Genomic DNA, 19,021 nt, shown 5'->3' on the forward strand with positions numbered 1-19,021 from the left:
GCCCCGGAGCTATTTATGGCTATAACTGGAAGGCGTTCACTTTCTGAACAGTGAGAACATTCTTAATCTTTTGGGATAAGTATAAACTGTGATATAAATGTTTTCACGGGCCTCTTCATCATTGATCTAATTAGAGTGAGGGAATTTGGAAATTCTTTTTTTTTTTTGGATTAAGCAAAAATCCTTAAAGGGAAAATCCCATAACAGACACCATGACCAGGGATAAGATAAATTCCATACAACCTGAGTACTGCAGGAATTGATACCGTGATAGACAGACCAAGTGTAACCTCAACTGTTGGAAACATCTTTGAGAGTTTTCTAATAGATGCAATCCTGGAGTATCTCACCAAAAAGAACCTCATGACCCAACATCAACATGGCTTCACGAGAGATCAGTACTGTCAGACTAATCTGATCAGCTTCTATGTAGAGGTAAGTTCTGAACTGGACCAAGGAAAGACAATGGATTTTGTCTATATGGAATTTTCAAAGGCCACATAAAAGGCTGGCACTTAAAATTAGAGTAATGGGACTAGGCAAAATATGTTCAACTGGGTTAACAATTGGCTCAGTGTCAGTTACAGGAAACAGGGTGGTATCGGAGGGGTCAGTATTGGGCCCTCTTTTTTAACATATTTATAAGATACTGTATGTGTGGCGCCCCTGAGGGTCCAGTCGCCACAGAGGTACTGCACCTCAGCCAGAGGTGTGGTACTCCGCTCTCAGGTAAGGAGGGGGGCACTACCCAGAACCCTGACACTCACATCCAACACCATCTCAGGCGCAGGGAAGGACTGGGTACAGGGTGTGGGTGGAGAGAGTAGAGTTGTCATGGAAACAAGAGGGAGGAGTGAGTTAGAGAGTCAGTCAGTTGGAGCTGGGGATTTGAGCAGTGAGGAGCTTGTCCCAGCACCAGAGGACAGAAAGAGGAAACAAGGAAGATAGAAAGAAGCTCCTGACAGAAAGAAGAGAGAGAAGGGGTCCTAGGGGCACAGGTAGCGTCCACACCAACCATAGTCGGGTGGAGGGACCAGGTCGCAGTGAGGGAACCGTCCCTCAAACTAGTGGAGGGCTGCAAGACTCAGCTAGCTAACCGGAGGCTGTGGTATCTGTATGTGCCACAGCCACAACCACACACATTCACTGAAAAGGCATCCATATAGGGTCCAGGGGACCAAAAGGACGTCGCCCGACAAGATCCGAGGCCGCTGGCTTGGGACACTGTGCGTGAAGGCGTAGGGCAGGAGAGGTGAGAGCCAGCGCAGAGAGACAGCCTGGAAAGGAACATAACAAGGGGGTCCTGGTAAAGTGCATCACAAACTACTTGAGAGCTAGCTTGACCACGGACCTGGAGGACACAGCACCCCGGTTGGGAATAACATCCGAGCTGTGAGTAAAGTGTGGAAACTGAATACTGCTGTGTCCTCAGATTTATTTCCTGCATCACTGACCCTGCACTACAACATTCACCATTACCATCATTGACTTTATCACTATAATTGCCCTGGGACTTACCTCTACCTGTGGAGAGCTGCACCAACTCTGCTGCATCACCATCAGCCCCAGTGGTCTCTTTAAGCAGCGTCGGCTATCCCTTGCCAAATACCCCAGGTGGCGTCATGAACAATCTCCCCTTTCATTTTATTTCAACTTTTATTGGACACCCAGGGCCACGGACAGGGTCACTGCTGCTGTGACCATCCCCTTAAGAACTGCCAGACCCAGCCCGAGTACCCCACGGCCCTGGCATGCCCACCAGGGCCATGGGGTACTTGAAACCGGGTCGGACAGTTCTTTGGGGAAGTCACAGGGCCGTGACCCGCTCAGTAGTCCTGGGCGTCCAATAAAAGTCGATGAACTAATAAAATTAAATGGAAATAAAGTTTATGGGGAGATTGTTCGTGACGCCAACCATTGTGTTTGGTCAATATGACCGACACTGCAGTTCAGATCCACTGGGTGAGTTGGTGATGAGGCTAAGATGTCTCAGCTCTCCACGGGCAGAGCTAGTCCCCAGGGCAGATATAGGTGTCAATTGTAATGATGGTGGTTGTGGTAGTTGTACCATAGGGCAAGTGAAACAGGAATAATTCAGAGGACAAAGCTGGGTGCAGTTTTCAACGCTTTACTCAGAGTTCTGCAGATTACTGTCTCCAGCCGTTTGTTGTGTCCTCTGGGTCTGTGGTCCGTCCAACCCCCAGATGAGTTGGGGTACACTTCTCCAGGACTCCTCTCTTATGCTCCTTTCCTGGCTGTCTCACTGCGCTGGTTCCCACCTTTCCTGCCCTGCACCTTCACACACAGTGTCCCAAGCCAGCAGCCGCGGACCTTGTCGGGCGACGTCCTCTGAGTCCCCTTGCTCCTATATGGCTGCCTTTTCAGCGAATGTGTGTGGATGTGGCTGTGGCACATACAGATACCACGGCCTCTGGTTGGCTAGCTGAGTCTTGCAGTTCTCCACTAGTTTGAGGGCTGGTCCCCTCACTGTTACCGGGTCCCACTCAACTACAGATGGCGTGGATATGGGCCCAATGGGTGGATTGCTCACTACCCGTGCCCCTAGGACCTCTTCTTTCTCTTCTGGATCTTCCCTCTCCTCACTCTTCTTTCTCTAGCTCCTTCTGACAGGAAGCTCCTTTCTGCATGTCTCACTCCATCTACTTCCTCTCACAGACTCTGACTTTCCCTCCTAATTAGCTCCTCCCCTACCTACTGGCTCCACCCACACCCTCTACCTAGTTGTCCTCTCCAGACTGGGATGAGGCCATCCTCCCATAGGGTACGCCCAGGTGCCCTGACTGGAGTGGTGAGGTGTTGGATGCTGGTGTTAGAGTCCTGGGTAGTGCCCCCTCCTTACCTGAGAGTGGGATACCACACCTCTGGGTGAGGTGCAGTACTTCTGTGGCGACTGAACCCTCAGGAGCGCCACACATTGTAGGGGACATTCAGAGTAGAATTTCAGTATTTGTATTTGAAATTAAACTCTGCAAGGTAATAAGCAGAGGAGGATAATTTAATATCACAGAAGAATTTATGTAAGCTGGAGGCTTGGGCTGAGAAATAGCAATTGAAGTTTCATGTAAATAAATGTAATAGTGGGCCAAAGTAAAAAAAAGTAAAAAACAAATTGTAAAAAAAGTGCACATATTTGGTATCAGCGCATCCAGAATGACCTATCCTACAAAACTGTCCCACCAGTTAACCCCTAGTTAACCCCTTCAGTGGATACTGTAAAAAGAAAAAAACAAAAAAGGGGCAAAAAAACTATGCTTCTTCATAATACTGTGGAACAAAAAGTGGAGTAAAATGCGCTAAAAAAAATTAAATCTGTAAAAATGTTATGCCAAAACATAAAAAAATAAATAAATGTGGTATCGCTGTAATCGTACTGACCCAAAGAATAAAGCTGCCTTATCAATTTTTACCAAACGCAGAACGGCATTAAAAAAACAACAAAAATTACTCAATTGATGTTTTTTGTTCATTCTGCCTCCCAAAAATCAGAACAGAAAGTGATCAAAGCACATGTACGAAAATGGTACCTATAAATCACTTATACTGCACGAGGAATGGCGTAAAAAAAATAAATAAAACCAATTCTTCATCTATTTTTGATTTATTCATTCTGCCTCCCAAAGATCGCAGTAAGCCTCGGCGCACATTTATCCTGCACTCTACGCTGAGCACTTGCACTGTTCTTTTCGTGTAAATCTCTGAAATACGTGATTCAGACAGAACCTCTGGCAGAAGATTCCTTATAATGAGGCAGATGGATGCACTCTGGACACTGTCTGACCTGTGATCAGGCAGTGTCCATCTTTTTAGGTGTGCATAAAAGTGCCATCGGCCACAGTTTTGGGCACTTCTGAAAAGAAGGACACCGCTGAACAGAGGTCAGACGGAGTCCAGAGTAACTCTGTTGCCTCATGGTGAGTGGATGCCTGCTGCTCGTTTTTGGAAAACACAGATGGACCCAAAATTGTCACTACACCTGTAGATAAATTCCCAAAGGGGTATAATTTCCAAAATGGGGTCACTTGGGGGATTCTGCTACTTCTAGCACTTATGGACTCTGTATATGTATATCTGTCTGCAAACTGTTCTAGGAAAATCTGCGCTCTAGGAGGCAAATGGCGCTTTGTCCCTCCTGAGTCTCGCCATGTGGCTAAGCAGTAGTGTACAGCCACATGTGGGGTATTTCTACATTCAGCACAAATTGTGGGACAAATTTTGGTGGCATTTTTACAAATTTCCCCTTATGAAAATCTGGGGCTAAAACAAAATTTTAATGGTAAAAATGAAGCTATTTTTTTTCTCTGTCCAATGGTATAAAATTTAGTGACACACCAGTGGTGTCAATATGATTAGTGATGAGGGAGTGTACTCGTTGCTCGGGTTTTCCCGAGCACGCTGGGGTGGTCTCCGAGTATTTATGACTGCTCGGAGATTTAGTTTTCATCACCTTAGCTGCATGATTTACAGCTACTAGCCAGCCTGAGTACATGTGGAGGTTGCCTGGTTGCTAGGGAATCCCCACATGTAATCAAGCAGGCTAGTAGCTGTAAATCATTCAGCTGCCGCAATGAAAACTAAATCTCTGAACAGTCATAAATACTCGGAGACCACCCAAGCGTGCTCGGGGAAAACCCGAGCAATGAGTATACTCGCTCATCAGTAAATATAATCACTGCACCTCTAGATGAATTCATTGAGAGGTTTAGTCATGGGCGGACATACTGCCAGTTCAACCGGTGTGGCTGCACTGGGGCCCAGAGGCTCCAGGGGGCTCCTGCAGGGCAGCTAATAATGAGGGCAATCTGGCCAGTTTATCCGGCCCCGAGGGGCCCCTGGCCAGATTGCTCTCATGTGCGGCGGCTAGGGAGCAATCCCTGCACTCCGCTGCCTGCAACAGAAAATGGGAGCAGAGCTGCAGGGAATTGATCCATTTCACTCTCACTTCCTGCCTTCCTTGCTGCAGTGCAAGTGCTGACTGAACGATCCTCCCACAATCCTCTGCACATTGTGGGGGGCAGGGCCACAAGATCCCAGAAAATTCAGAGGCCCTTTTGCGTGGCTGCTCCCGACACCATGGCAACCACAAGCACAACTTGGGCCCCCAGGGGCCAGCCGCGCAGTCCGGTGCAGGTGAGGAGCGGCGTCAGTCCCCGAGGTGGGGGGTGTACGGATATGAAGCAACGAGGACGAGACGTCTGCTGTTTAACTGGGGGACAGAGCACAAGCTGGCGCCATATACCCGAAGGAGCAGATGTCAAACCATGCCCGTCAGGTTGGATCTGGAGCTGTTATGAGTATGACTTCATTCAGCACCGCGGCTGTGCGAGACAGGAAGCTGCCGGCAATGGTGCGATCATTTGGGATACCGTGTGGTGAGGTGTGGGCATGCAGAGAGGTGACTAGTGCTGTGTGTGTATGTGTGCTGAGAGGTGAATGGTGCTGTGTGTGTGCAGGGAGGTGACTGGTGCTGTGTGTGTGTGCAGAGAGGTGAATGGTGCTGTGTGTGTCTGTGTGTAGGTGAAGGAGAGGGCAATGATGGGGTTGATGGGGCAGAAGGCAATGATTGGGTTGAGGGCAATGATGGGGCAGAAGGCAATGATTGGGTTGACAGAGGGCAATGATAGGGTTGGTGAGGGAGGAGGAAATGATGGAGGTTGTGAATGGGCAATAATGGGGGTGATGCGGGAGGAGGAAATGATGGAGGTTGTGAATGGGCAATAATGGGGTGGTGGGGGAGGAAATGATGGAGGTGGTGGAATGGGTAATGATGGTGTGGTGGGGGCAGAAGGCAATGATGGTGGCAGTGGAAAGGACAATGATGGGGTGATGGGGAGGAGGCAATGATGGAGGTGGTGGAATGGGCAATAATGGGGTGGTGAGGAGAAAGCAATAATGGGGGTGGGGGAGAGGTTAATAATGGGATGCGAGAAGGAGGAGGGCAATGAGGGGTGTGGGGGATTTGGATGGGAGGAAGGGGGATTTATAATGGATTTAGGAACAGGGGAAGGTGGAGGAAGACGTTATTGTTGATTATTATGCCTAACCCAGTCCCTTAGAATAAAGTGTACTCACTTATGTATAGCACAGTCCCTTAGTGTTTGTGTGTATGTATATTATATATAATATACTGTATATATCTATCTTTGTCGCCTTAAAAGGAGGGGGGCCCAGACACATTTTCTGCACAGGGGCCCCAAGCTGTCTGTGTCCACCCCTGGGTTTAGTTTGTAAAATGGGGTCACTTATTCGAGGGTTCTGCTGTTCTGGCACCTCGGGGGCTCTCCCAGTGCGTCATGGCACCCGCAAACCATAACAGTAAAATCTGCACTATAATATGCTGCTCCTTCCCTTCTGAGTTTTGCACTGTGGCGCAAAAGTAGTTAATGATTGGGGTTTTGGCGCACTAAGCAGAAATTGAACAACAAACTGTGAGGTCCATATTTTCCTATCAGCCCTTATAAAAATAAAAAATTTGGGGCTAAAACAACATTTTAGCTGTAAAAATGTAATTATTCTTTCTTCTCTGCCTAACGGTATAAATTTCTGTGAGGCACATGTGGTGTCAACACGATCACTGCACCCCTAGAAGAATTCATTGAGAGGTGTAGTTTGAAAATAACATCACTTACGGGGGGTTTCTCCTGTTCTCGCACCTCAGGGGCTCTGCCAATGTGATATGCCACCCTCAAACCATTCTTCCCTTCTGAGCTTTGCACTGTGCCTCAAAAGTAGTTTTCGACTATATATGGGGTATCGGTGCACTCAGGAGATATTGCATGATAAGTTGTATGGTGCAATTTCTCCTGTTACCTTTGTGAAAATACAAAAATTTGGGCTAAAAGAACATTTTCACAGCTCAACGTTATAAACTTTGGTGAAGCACCTGGGGGTTCAAGGCGCTCACGACACATCTATATATATTCCTTGTGGGGTATAGTTTCTAATAGGGCATCATTTGTGGGGGATTTTGACTGTTTAGGCACATCAGGGGATCTCCAAACCTGACATGGCATTCGCTACCGATTCCAGCCATTTGTTTGTTCAAAAAGTCAAATGGTGCTCATTCCCTTTCGAACACTGTCGTGAGCCTAGACAGTAGTTTTCCCCCACATATGGGGTACTGGTGTACTCAGGAGAAATTGCACAACAAATTGTACTTTTGCATTTTCTCCTGTTACTCTTGTGAAAATGCTAGATTTGGAGCTAAAAGAACATTTTTATGGGAAAAATTGGATTTTTTATTTTCATGGCTCTATGTTATAAATTTTTGCGAAGCACCCAGGCTTTCAAAGTGCTAACCACACATCTAGATACATTCCTTGAGGGGTATAGTTTTGAAAATGGTGTCACTTGTTGGGGGTTTCCACTGTTTAGTCACATCAGGGGCTTTCTAAACACGACATGGCATCCGTGCTCAGTTCCCCTAAAGACAGAAACGGGAAAACTATCTTGCCTCAGAGAAAATCCCCAAAGGATAGACAGCCCCCCACAAATATTGACTGTGAGAGGAGAGGGAAATAACACACGCAGACATGAAATCAGGATTTAGCATAGGAGGCCATTCTAGCTAAAAAGAAAGAATAGGACAGAGCACTATGCGGGCAGTATTCAAACACTAGAAAATATCCACCACAGAAAATACAAATCAGCACATCTGACTAAAGACATGGAGGGTATATCTGCATCTCCAGAGACACAGCTTGGCTGCAAAAAATCCTTCACAGACAAAGCTGGACAAGACAAAACATGAAAATGCACAGAACTGTAAGGTCCACAGCAGGTGGACAGCAAAAACAAAGCCAGGACTTATCTTTGTTGAAATGAACAGCAAAACAGGAGAGACCAGGTATGTATGTGAATCCTCCAAAAACAATGGACAACTGGCACTGACTAAAGGATAAAGCAGGACTAAATAGCCCAGCCCAAATTGCAAAAAATGGATACACTTGATAAATGCTGCGATCCAAAGAGAGCAGCACTACCACTCATAACCACCGGAGGGAGCCCAAGAGCAGAATTCACAACAGTACCCCCCCCTTGAGGAGGGGTCACCAAACCCTCACCAGAGCCCCCAGGCCGATCACGACGAGCCAAATGAAAGGCACAAACCAAATCGTCAGCATGAACATCGGAGGCAACAACCCAAGAATTATCCTCCTCGCCATAACCCTTCCATTTGACCAGATACTGAAGCTTCCGCCTCGAAAAACGAGAATCCAAAATCTTCTCAACCACATACTCCAACTCCCCATCAATTAACACCAGGGCCGGAGGATCAACAGAGGGAACAACGGGCACCACATACTTCCGCAACAAAGATATATGGAACACATTATGGATGGAAAAAGAGGCTGGAAGAGCCAAACGAAAAGACACTGGATTGATAATCTCAGAAATCCTATAAGGACCAATAAACCGAGGCTTGAACTTAGGGGAAGAAACCTTCATAGGAACATGACGAGAAGACAACCAGACCAAATCCCCAACCCGAAGCCGGGAACCAACACACCGACGACGGTTAGCAAAACGCTGAGCCTCCTCCTGAGACAACACCAAATTGTCCACCACATGAACCCAAATCTGCTGCAGCTGTCAACCACAGAATCCACACCAGGACAATCAGAAGGCTCAACCTGCCCTGAAGAAAAACGAGGATGAAAACCAAAATTACAAAAAAAAAGGCGAAACCAAGGTAGCAGAACTAGCCCGATTATTAAGGGCAAATTCGGCCAATGGCAAGAAAGCCACCCAATCATCCTGATCAGCAGACACAAAGCATCTCAAATAAGTTTCCAAAGTCTGATTAGTTCGCTCGGTTTGGCCATTTGTCTGAGGATGAAATGCGGAAGAAAAAGACAAATCAATGCCCAGCCTAACACAAAAGGCCCGCCAAAACCTAGAAACAAACTGGGAACCTCTATCGGACACAATATTCTCCGGAATGCCATGCAAACGAACCACATGCTGAAGAAACAACGGAACCAAATCAGAAGAGGAAGGCAATTTAGGCAAAGGTACCAAATGAACCATCTTAGAAAACCAGTCACAAACTACCCAGATAACCGACATCCTCTGGGAAACCGGAAGATCTGAAATAAAATCCATAGAAATATGCGTCCAAGGCCTCTCAGGGACCGGCAAAGGCAGAAGCAACCCACTAGCACGGGAACAACAAGGCTTGGCCCGTGCACAAGTCCCACAGGACTGCACAAAAGAACGCACATCCCGCGACAAAGAAGGCCACCAAAAGGACCTACCAACCAAATCTCTGGTACCAAAAATCCCAGGATGGCCAGCCAACACAGAACAATGAACCTCAGAAATCACTTTACTAGTCCATCTATCAGGAACAAACAGTTTCCCCACTGGACAGCGGTCAGGTTTAGTAGCCTGAAATTCCTGAAGAACCTGTCGTAAATCAGGGGAGATGGCAGAAAGAATCACCCCTTCCTTCAGAATGCCGTCCGGCTCAAGAACCCCAGGGGAATCAGGAAAAAAAACTCCTAGAGAGGGCATCCGCCTTAACATTCTTAGTACCAGGAAGGTACGAAACCACAAAATCAAAACGGGAGAAAAACAGGGACCATCGAGCCTGTCTAGGATTCAGTCGTTTGGCAGACTCGAGGTAAATCAGATTCTTATGATCGGTCAGGACCACAATACGGTGCTTGGCCCCCTCAAGCCAATGTCGCCACTCCTCAAATGCCCACTTCATAGCCAACAACTCCCGATTGCCGACATCATAATTGCGTTCCGCAGGTGAAAACTTCCGAGAAAAGAAGGCACACGGTTTCATCAAGGAACCATCAGAATTCCTCTGAGACAAAACAGCCCCGGCCCCAATCTCAGACGCGTCAACCTCAACCTGAAATGGAAGAGAAACATCCGGATGATGCAACACAGGGGCAGAAGTAAATCGGCGTTTAAGCTCCTGAAAGGCAGAAACAGCCGCAGAGGACCAATTCGTCACATTAGCGCCTTTCTTCGTCAAATCAGTCAGAGGTTTAACCACACTGGAGAAGTTGGCTATGAAACGACGATAAAAATTAGCAAAGCCCAAGAATTTCTGAAGGCTCTTCACAGATGTGGGCTGAATCCAATCATGAATGGCCTGAACCTTAACCGGATCCATTTCTATAGATGAGGGAGAAAAAATGAAGCCCAAAAAAGAAACCTTCTGCACTCCAAAGAGGCACTTCGACCCCTTCACAAATAAAGCATTATCACGGAGGATCTGAAATACCATCCTGACCTGTTTCACATGAGACTCCCAATCATCGGAAAAAATCAAAATATCATCCAAATATACAACCATGAATTTATCAAGATAACTCCGAAAGATATCATGCATGAAGGATTGGAACACAGATGGGGCATTAGAGAGTCCGAATAGCATCACAAGGTATTCAAAATGGCCTTCTGGCGTATTAAATGCAGTTTTCCATTCGTCACCCTGCTTAATACGAACAAGATTATATGCCCTTCGAAGGTCAATCTTAGTAAACCAGCTAGCCCCCTTAATCCTAGCAAACAAATCAGTAAGCAAAGGCAAAGGGTATTGAAATTTGACCGTGATCTTATTCAAGAGGCGATAGTCAATAGACGGTCTCAAGGAGCCATCCTTCTTGGCAACAAAAAAAAAACCTGCTCCCAATGGTGAAGAAGATGGCCGAATATGCCCCTTGTCCAAAGACTTCTTAATATAGCTCCGCATGGCGGCATGTTCTGGCACAGACAGGTTGAAAAGTCGGCCCTTAGGGAACTTACAGCCTGGAATCAAGTCAATAGCACAATCACAATCCCTATGTGGTGGAAGGGAACTGGATTTGGCTCATCGAATACATCCTAGAAATCTGACAAAAACTCAGGAATTTCAGAAGAGGGGGAAGAGGATATTGACATCAAAGGAACCTGATCATGAACCCCCTGACAACCCCAACTAGTCACAGACATAGATTTCCAATCTAACACCGGATTATGTAGCTGCAACCATGGAAAACCCAGCACAATATCATCATGCAAATTATGCAACACCAGAAAACGACAATCTTCCTGATGGGCTGGCGCCATGCGCATGGTCAGCTGTGTCCAAAACTGAGGTTTATTTTTAGCCAACGGTGTAGCATCAATCCCCCTTAAAGGAATAGGGTTCTGCAAAGGCTGCAAGGGGAAACCACGTCTGGCAAATTCTAAGCCCATTAAGTTCAGAGCGGCGCCTGAATCCACAAATGCCAAGACAGAAAATGACGATAATGAGCAGATCAAGGTCACAGATAACAGAAATTTAGGTTGTACAGTACTGATGGTAACAGAACTAGCGATTCTCTTTGTACGCTTAGGGCAATCAGAAATAACATGAGCAGAATCGCCGCAGTAAAAACACAACCCATTCTGACGCCTAAATTCTTGTCGTTCAGCTCTAGACAAAATTCTACCACACTGCATAGGCTCAGGGCTCCGCTCGGAGGACAACGCCACAGTGTGCACAACTCTGCGCTCGCGCAAGCGCCGATCAATCTGAATGGCCAGAGACATAGAATCACTCAGACCAGCAGGTGTGGGGAACCCCCCCATAACATCTTTAACGGATTCAGAAAGACCCTTTCTGAAAATTGCCGCCAAGGCATCCTCATTCCATTTAGTCAGTACAGACCATATTCTAAATTTCTGACAATACGATTCTGCCGCTTCTTGACCCTGACACAGGGCCAACAAGATCTTCTCAGCTTGATCCACAGAATTAGGCTCATCATACAATAACCCTAATGCTTGAAAGAAAGAATCAACATTAAGCAAAGCAGGATTGCCAGATTCCAGGGAAAATGCCCAATCCTGTGGGTCACTACGCAGCAAGGATATGACTTAAATTTTTTATTTATATTTAATGGATCCCCAAAACGGAGAAGCACAGGACCCGTTCTGACTGAGCCTCAGAGACGGATACATGGATCCGTGTTAAAAATGAATGTGTGTATGGATCAATAGACCTTTATGGGTCCGTTTAAATCAGAGAAGAAAAAAAACAGCACAAGGACGTGTACAACAGACGTGTGAACACAGCCTAAATATAATCCCCTCCCCCCAGAGCAGCGCATGATCATACATGCTCCATATCATCGGGTCACCTCCACCCGCTGCACTGCTTGCCAACTATAGGAGATATGAGGCCAGCATTAATCGCTACCTACACTAACGGGATTCAGATCAAAAAGCTTATCTGTTGCTCCTATTAACACCTTCCAGGTCGGAATATTATAAATGATCACTGTCACATCAACGAACTTTCCATATATCAATAGTGCAAGCAAATATGAGAACCTTTGTAATACATCTTATCAGAGAAATCTGCTTCTTTCCCCACTTATGAGCCATTTCTTCTCCTGCCTCTTGAACTCACCATTCATGCCAATAAGTAGCTAGCAGCTGTCTTTGGTTAAAAGAAAATGGGCTGCCAGCTCACTGAAAGGGATCAGATTACAGCTGCCTATGAAAGTGTATGGAGAGAGGGGATGGGAAAGAGGAGGGAGGAATAGACTGGAAGAGACAGATTGTTCTGCTGTCTTCTAGTAAGTGTTTTATCTGATGACGGTGCTCAATTCATAGTTACACTGCTCAATGCTGTTGTACAATGTCCTTGATGCTGCTGTTTACTAGTAAGTGTTTCATCTTACCTCAGTGCTGGACTCACAGCTACACTTCTTGGTACTGCTGAATAATATCATGTATGCTTCTGATTTTTATGAAGTTCTAGTAAGGGTTTTATCTCACCCCAGTGCTAGATTCACAGCTACACCACTTGGTACTGCTGAATAATGTCATCTATGCTGGTGCTTTTTAGTAAAGTTCTAGTAAGGGTTTTATTTCATCCCAGTACTGGATTAACAGCCACACTACTTGGTACTCTTGAACAATACCACCTATGCTGCTACCCAGTGGCGTAACTTGAAACTCATGGGTCCCGATGCGAAAGCTCGAACGGGGCCTCCAAATATTTGAAATCTTTAATAGTAATAGTCTTTTTCTATATGCCAAAGGGACTTTTAGGCTATGTGCACACGATACGGATTTAGTGCAGATCCGCAGCTGATTTTTCCGCGCAGAAACGCTGCAGATCCGCACTGTGATTTACAGTACAATGTAAATCAAAGAGAAAAAAAAAAAGCTGTGCAGATGGTGCGGAAAAATCCGTGCAGAAACGCTGTCACTTCTTTTGTGCGGATCTGCAGCGTTTCTGCACCCTTCCATTATAGAAATCCGCAGTGGTAAAAAACACACAAAATCCGCATAAAATCCGTGGCAAATCTGCACCTGCGGTTCCTGCCAGGAGATGCGGATTTTGTGCAGAAAATTCTGCACCCCATTCCACATCGTGTGACATAGCCTTAGGGCCCCCTAAGCTCCAGGGCCCGGGTGTGATTGCAACCCCTGCACCTGTTGTAGTTACGCCCCTTCTGCTGCCTTTTAGTAAAGTTCCAATATGGGTTTTATCTCACCCTAGTGCTGGATGCACAGCCACACTACTCAGTACTGCTGAACAATGTCATCTATACTGCTGCTTTTTAGTAAAATTATAATAAGAGTTTAATCTCACCCCAGTGCTAGATTCACAGCTACACTGCTTAGTACTATAGAATAATACAATCTATGCTGCTGCTTATTAGTAAAGGTCTAGTAAGGGTTTTATCTCACCCCAGTGCTGGATTTACAACTACACTAATCATTACTTCTGAATAAAGATCTCTATGCTGCTATTGCTGAAGAAGAAATTATCTCTCTTCTTGTTCAGAAGATCACCTGATGCTCCCAACTGAAAGAGGAAGTCGGGAGGCAGGTGGTAGTACGAAGGACCTATTACTGCCCGTAGGTGAATATTGGTTTTTATTTTCCCTTTGGCACAAAACAGGGCACATTAAAGGGACTTCCATCATTTTTCATCTTACACCCACAAAATTAAATGTATTTTATTGGGATACCACATAAATCCATAAGTGTTTGTGAAGTATAAAGGAAATAATACATGGTTTCTAAATATTTTGCAAATATAAATCTGTAATTTGTGATGTGCATTTGTGTTCAGCCCCCTGTAGTCTGATTCCCCTAAATAAAATCCTGAGGGACAAATTGCCTCCAGGAGTCACATTATGAGCAAATTGAGTCCACCTGTGTGTAATTTATCCTCAGTATAACTACAGCTGTTCTGAGAAAGCCTCGGAGGTTTGGGAACATTAGGGATCAAACAGCGTCATGAAAAGCAAGGAGCCCACCAGACAGGTCAGGGATAAAGTTGTGGAGAAGAGTAAAGCAAGGTTAGGTTATAAAAATAGCCCAAGCTCTAAATATCTCATTCAATCCATCATCCAGAAATGGAAGGAGTATAGCACAACTGAAAACCTACCAAGACATGGCCGTCCACCAAGGAGCTGTGGTCGGATAACAACAAAGTAGAACTTTTTGGACTAAATGTAATACACTTTGTGTGGCGGAAAACTAACACTGCACATCACTCTGAAAACATCATCCCCACCATCACACGTGGTGGTGGTAGCATTATCATGTGGGGAGGTTTTTCTTCATCAGGGACAGTGAAGCTGGTCAGAGTTGATGGGAAGATGGATGAAGCTAAATACAGGGCAATCCTGGAGGAAAACTTGTTAGTTGCTGAAAAAGTCTTGAGACTCAGGCATAGGTTCAGGGCCGGCATCACCACCTGGCACACCTCCAGCAAGTGTCGGGGCCCTGGATGAATGGGGGGTATCCACTCATTATGTATGGAGAATAGTATGGGGCCCATTATACTGTATGGAGCACTATGCGGGGCACATAATACTGTATGGAGGACTATACTGTCTGATCTAAAATAAGTCTGCGGGCGCTGTAATGGGAGTATTAGAATTTACAACAGATATCACTCATATAATGTAAGAAATGAAATCTTTGGCATTGTAATACCTATATTTCTTATCTGTGCATCATAAATTGTGGTATGTGTTAAAGGGGCCCAAGAAAACCTGGAGGCGGCCTTGCATAGTTTCACTTTCCAGCAGGACTACCACCCTAAACATCCTGCCAGAGCCACAATGGAGGGTTTAGATCAGAACATATTCCAGTCGCAGTCTAGACTGATATCCCAGTGAGAATCTGTGACAATTGCTGATCACAGATGCCTCCATCCATCCTCACTGAGCGAGAGCGGGTGTGCAAAGAAGGGGCAAACATGTCACCTCTAGACACAAAGCTGCTAGAGACAGACCCCAAAAGACCTGCAGAAATAATTGCAGCGAAAGGTGGTCCTACAAAGTACTGACTCACGGGGGGCTGAATGCAAATGCATATCACAATTTTCAGATATATATTTTTACATTTATATTTAAAAATATTTAGATTTTTTTGTTTTAAAATAGTGGAAATGTTCATGGAATATGAATACAATATACAAGGCACTGTATTTATTACATTTGTAGGTTGTCTGTTGTGCCAATAACGTTTAATAAAGTATTAGCTAAAAGTTCTACAACTTTCTATCATACTTTATATTTCAATTAATCTCTGCTGGTCAGTGAGTGTTACACATAATTGGCGAGAACACTCGCTCCTGAGTATCGGCTCATCTAAAGGGGCAATATACTCTTCAGACAGCAGCCTGCACCAAATGTATTATCCAATAGTATGAAGGAAACCCTTACCTTGACGAATAGACATATGTCGTGCTCCGGTGGCACCTCGTTGTTTTGTACCGCGGAGTCTGCGTTGGTCGTATCCATCGTACCATTTTCTTTGATGAAATCTTCTTTCCTTCCTTCCACAGCACTGGCTTCAGAACCCATATTTTGGTCTTCTTCCTCTGTTGGGGTCTCTTCATCTTTGGCAGCACTGTCCTCGGGCACACTTGTCTCTTCCAGGGTGGCATTGCTTTCTGTGATGAGGCTCTCATTTGGTAAGTTGTCTTCTTCTTTATGTTCTTTGGCAGGAGTAGCCTCATGAGGAACATCTGGAGCAGGAGTTTCTGGGTTTTCCTCACTTATCTCTTTTTCACTTGCTCCTTGCCTCATATCTCCATCATCATGTTTTGCTGGTGGAGCTGGATCTTCTACATCTTTTTCTGAAGATGCTTCTTCTCCAGTGCTGCTCCCAGGATCTATGTGTGCCGCAGGTAGTTCCTCTACCTGATGTGCAATATTGATCCCTGGCTCTACCTCTGATCTAGCAATACCTTCTATATCTACTTGTTCTCCAGCTTCTGCCTCTACCTGTCCTGCAGCTTCTGCTCCCTCCTGCCCCTCACCTTGCTTCTCAGAAGCTTCATCTCCAGCTTCCTTTTCCTCCTTCTCTTCTTCCTCCTCCTCATCACTGCTGGAAGTTCCTTCACTGCTCTCACTACTGATATCTTTCCCTCCTTCTTTCTCATCCTTGTCTAGGCTGGCATTACCCTCATCTAAATCCGGCTCTGTGGGCATCTGAGGTTTGTCCTCATGAGCAGTGGTTTCTGTTTCTGGAGATGCTACAAGTGTCTCCAGCTCCTGACTCTTTCCTGTATGCTCTTCTATCCTGGAGCTCTCAGCCTCCTCCTTTTTTTCGCTTGTAACCCCTTCTATCAATGGTTCCCCTGTTATTTCATTCTCACCTTGCTGTGTTTTTGCGCTCACAGCATCTACCTCACATGCACAGTCTTCTACGCTGAGGTTCTCAGTCACCCCTCTGTGTTTAGCATTGTCCTCCACACTAGTATTGTCAGTCCGAGCTTCCTCCCCTGCACCCACCTCTACACTTGGGTTCCTTGTCTCCAATGTCTCTTCTGCCCCCTCAACAACACCCGAGTTCACAATCACATCTACCACTTCTATCCCCTCCTTTATATTGGGGTTCACTGTTTCACTTTTTTCCTTTGCCCGCTCTTCAACATTTACAGCCTCCTCTTTCTCTCCTGCACAATCCTCCACATTAATGATAGTAGCCTCCATTTTCTCCCTGGTTCCTTTCTCTCCTACACCCTCTTCAATGTTGGGATTCACTGCCCCAACTACAACTATGGGGTTCACAGCGTCCTCTTTCTCCCCTGCAAAATTAGGGCTCACAACTTCCTCTTTCTTTGCTGCTTCTTCCTCTAGACTGGGGTTCATAGCCTCTCCTTTCTCTTTTGCCCCTTCCTCTACTTTGGAGTTCACAGCCTCCATTTTCGCCCCTTCTTCTACATTGAGGTTTACAGTCTCCTCTTTCTCTTTTGCACCTTCCTCTACAATGGGGTTCACAACCTCCCCTTTGTCACTTGCCCCATCCTCTACATTGGGGTTCACAGCCTCCATTTTCTCTCTTGAACCTTCCTCTACATTGGGGTTCACAGTCTCCTCTTTCTCGCCTGCCCCATCCTCTACATTGGGGTTCACAGCCTCCATTTTCTCTCTTGAACCTTCCTCTACATTGGGGTTCACAGCCTCCTCTTTCTCTTTTGCCGCTTCCTCTACAATGGGGTTCACAGCCTTCTCTTTCTCTTTTGCCCCTTCCTCTACATTCAGGTTCACAGCCTCCTCTTTCTCTTTTGCCCCTTCCTCTACAATGGGGTTCACAGCCTCCTCTTTCTCTTTTGCCCCTTCCTCTACATTCAGGTTCACAGCCTCCTCTTTCTCTTTTGCCCCTTCCTCTACAATGGGGTTCACAGCCTCCTCTTTCTCTTTTGCCCCTTCCTCTACATTCAGGTTCACAGCCTCCTCTTTCTCTTTTGCCCCTTCCTCTACATTGGGGTTCACAGCCTCCTCTTTCTCTTTTGCCCCTTCCTCTACATTGGGGTTCACAGCCTCCCCTTTCTCGCTTGGCCCATCCTCTCCATTGGGGTTCACAGCCTCCCCTTTTTCACATGCCCCTTCCTCAACATTGGGGTTCACAGCCTCCCCTTTTTCACATGCCCCTTCCTCAACATTGGGGTTCACAGCTTCCACTTTCTCTTTTGCCCCATCCTCTACATTGGATTTCACAGCCTCCCCTTTCTCGCTTGCCCCTTCCTCAACATTGGGGTTACCAATTTCTTTATTTTCTACACCTTCCACCCTATGGGGGTCTACGACCTCCTCCATTCCCCCTGGGCCAACTGCTGAACTAGTGTCTCTGGCCAAAATTCCTCCAGACCCCTGAGTCTCAGGACCCTCCACACCCCCCTCAGCCTCTCCTCCCTCCACCTGTCCATTGCTCAGTGCTGCCTCTATGCCCCACTCCCCTAGGCTGACTTTCTGGAGCACTTGTTGCACTTGGTGCTGCTCACCTGCCGCCTCTGCCATGCTTAAACCAACAGAAAGTGTGTGTTCCCCAGCTGCCAGCCTCTCTGCTTCTGGAATGACCTGGATAAGTGCTGGATTATTGCCTTGCAGTCAGAGCTGTGCTCACAAATCCTCTAAGTGTGCTGCAGTGTGTGTCCCACTCCCCTCCGGTCCCCACGCCTTGCTCACCTCCCACTGGTGCCACAATCTCCGGGAGGAATTCCCAACCCCACTCAAGCTGCAGGTCACAGAGCAAGAAGCAGCCAGAACCATAGAATGGGATGTATTCTATGTCCCCCTGACAAGGAATGGATCTACCTATCATATCACCTCAGTTATAAAAACTCCACACCCCTGATTCCTTTCAGACGATACTTTCATTTTTTGATTTTGTGATACGGGTAGGACTGTTCTCTGGAAATTGCCACTTTTGTCATTTCTATAATACAACTATTCAGACGATGGAGTCATTGTAATGATCTACCCTGTACTCATTCTAAACCTGGCAGAATAGTGAGTGCAGCTCTGGAGGATAACACAGGAGGTAACTTACAATCAGTACAGGATCAGTAATGTAATGTATGTACACAGTGACTGCACCAGCAGAATAGTGAGTGCAGCTCCGGAGTATAATGCAGGATCTAACTCAGGATCAGTACAGGATCAGTAATGCAATGTATGTACACAGTGATTGCACCAGCAGAATAGTGAGTGCAGCTCTGGAGGATAATACAGGGTCTAACTCAGGATCAGTAATG

At 46.1% G+C, this 19,021-nt stretch overlaps 1 protein-coding gene across 1 annotated transcript in view; it reads right to left on the bottom strand.

The window, feature by feature from the left end:
* CLIC6 (chloride intracellular channel 6) overlaps positions 1 to 18,398 on the bottom strand; it is an 82,156-nt gene extending 63,758 nt beyond the window's left edge. The window contains exon 1 of the mRNA XM_069760778.1: positions 15,702 to 18,398. Coding sequence (XP_069616879.1) covers positions 15,702 to 18,284 — 2,583 coding nt within the window. The 5' untranslated portion in view covers positions 18,285 to 18,398. The remainder of the gene's footprint in view (positions 1 to 15,701) is intronic.
* Between the last annotated feature and the right edge of the window lie 623 nt (positions 18,399 to 19,021).

The sequence above is a fragment of the Ranitomeya imitator genome, chromosome 3, assembly GCF_032444005.1.
Source record: "Ranitomeya imitator isolate aRanImi1 chromosome 3, aRanImi1.pri, whole genome shotgun sequence".
In the NCBI taxonomy this organism is placed as follows: domain Eukaryota; kingdom Metazoa; phylum Chordata; class Amphibia; order Anura; family Dendrobatidae; genus Ranitomeya; species Ranitomeya imitator.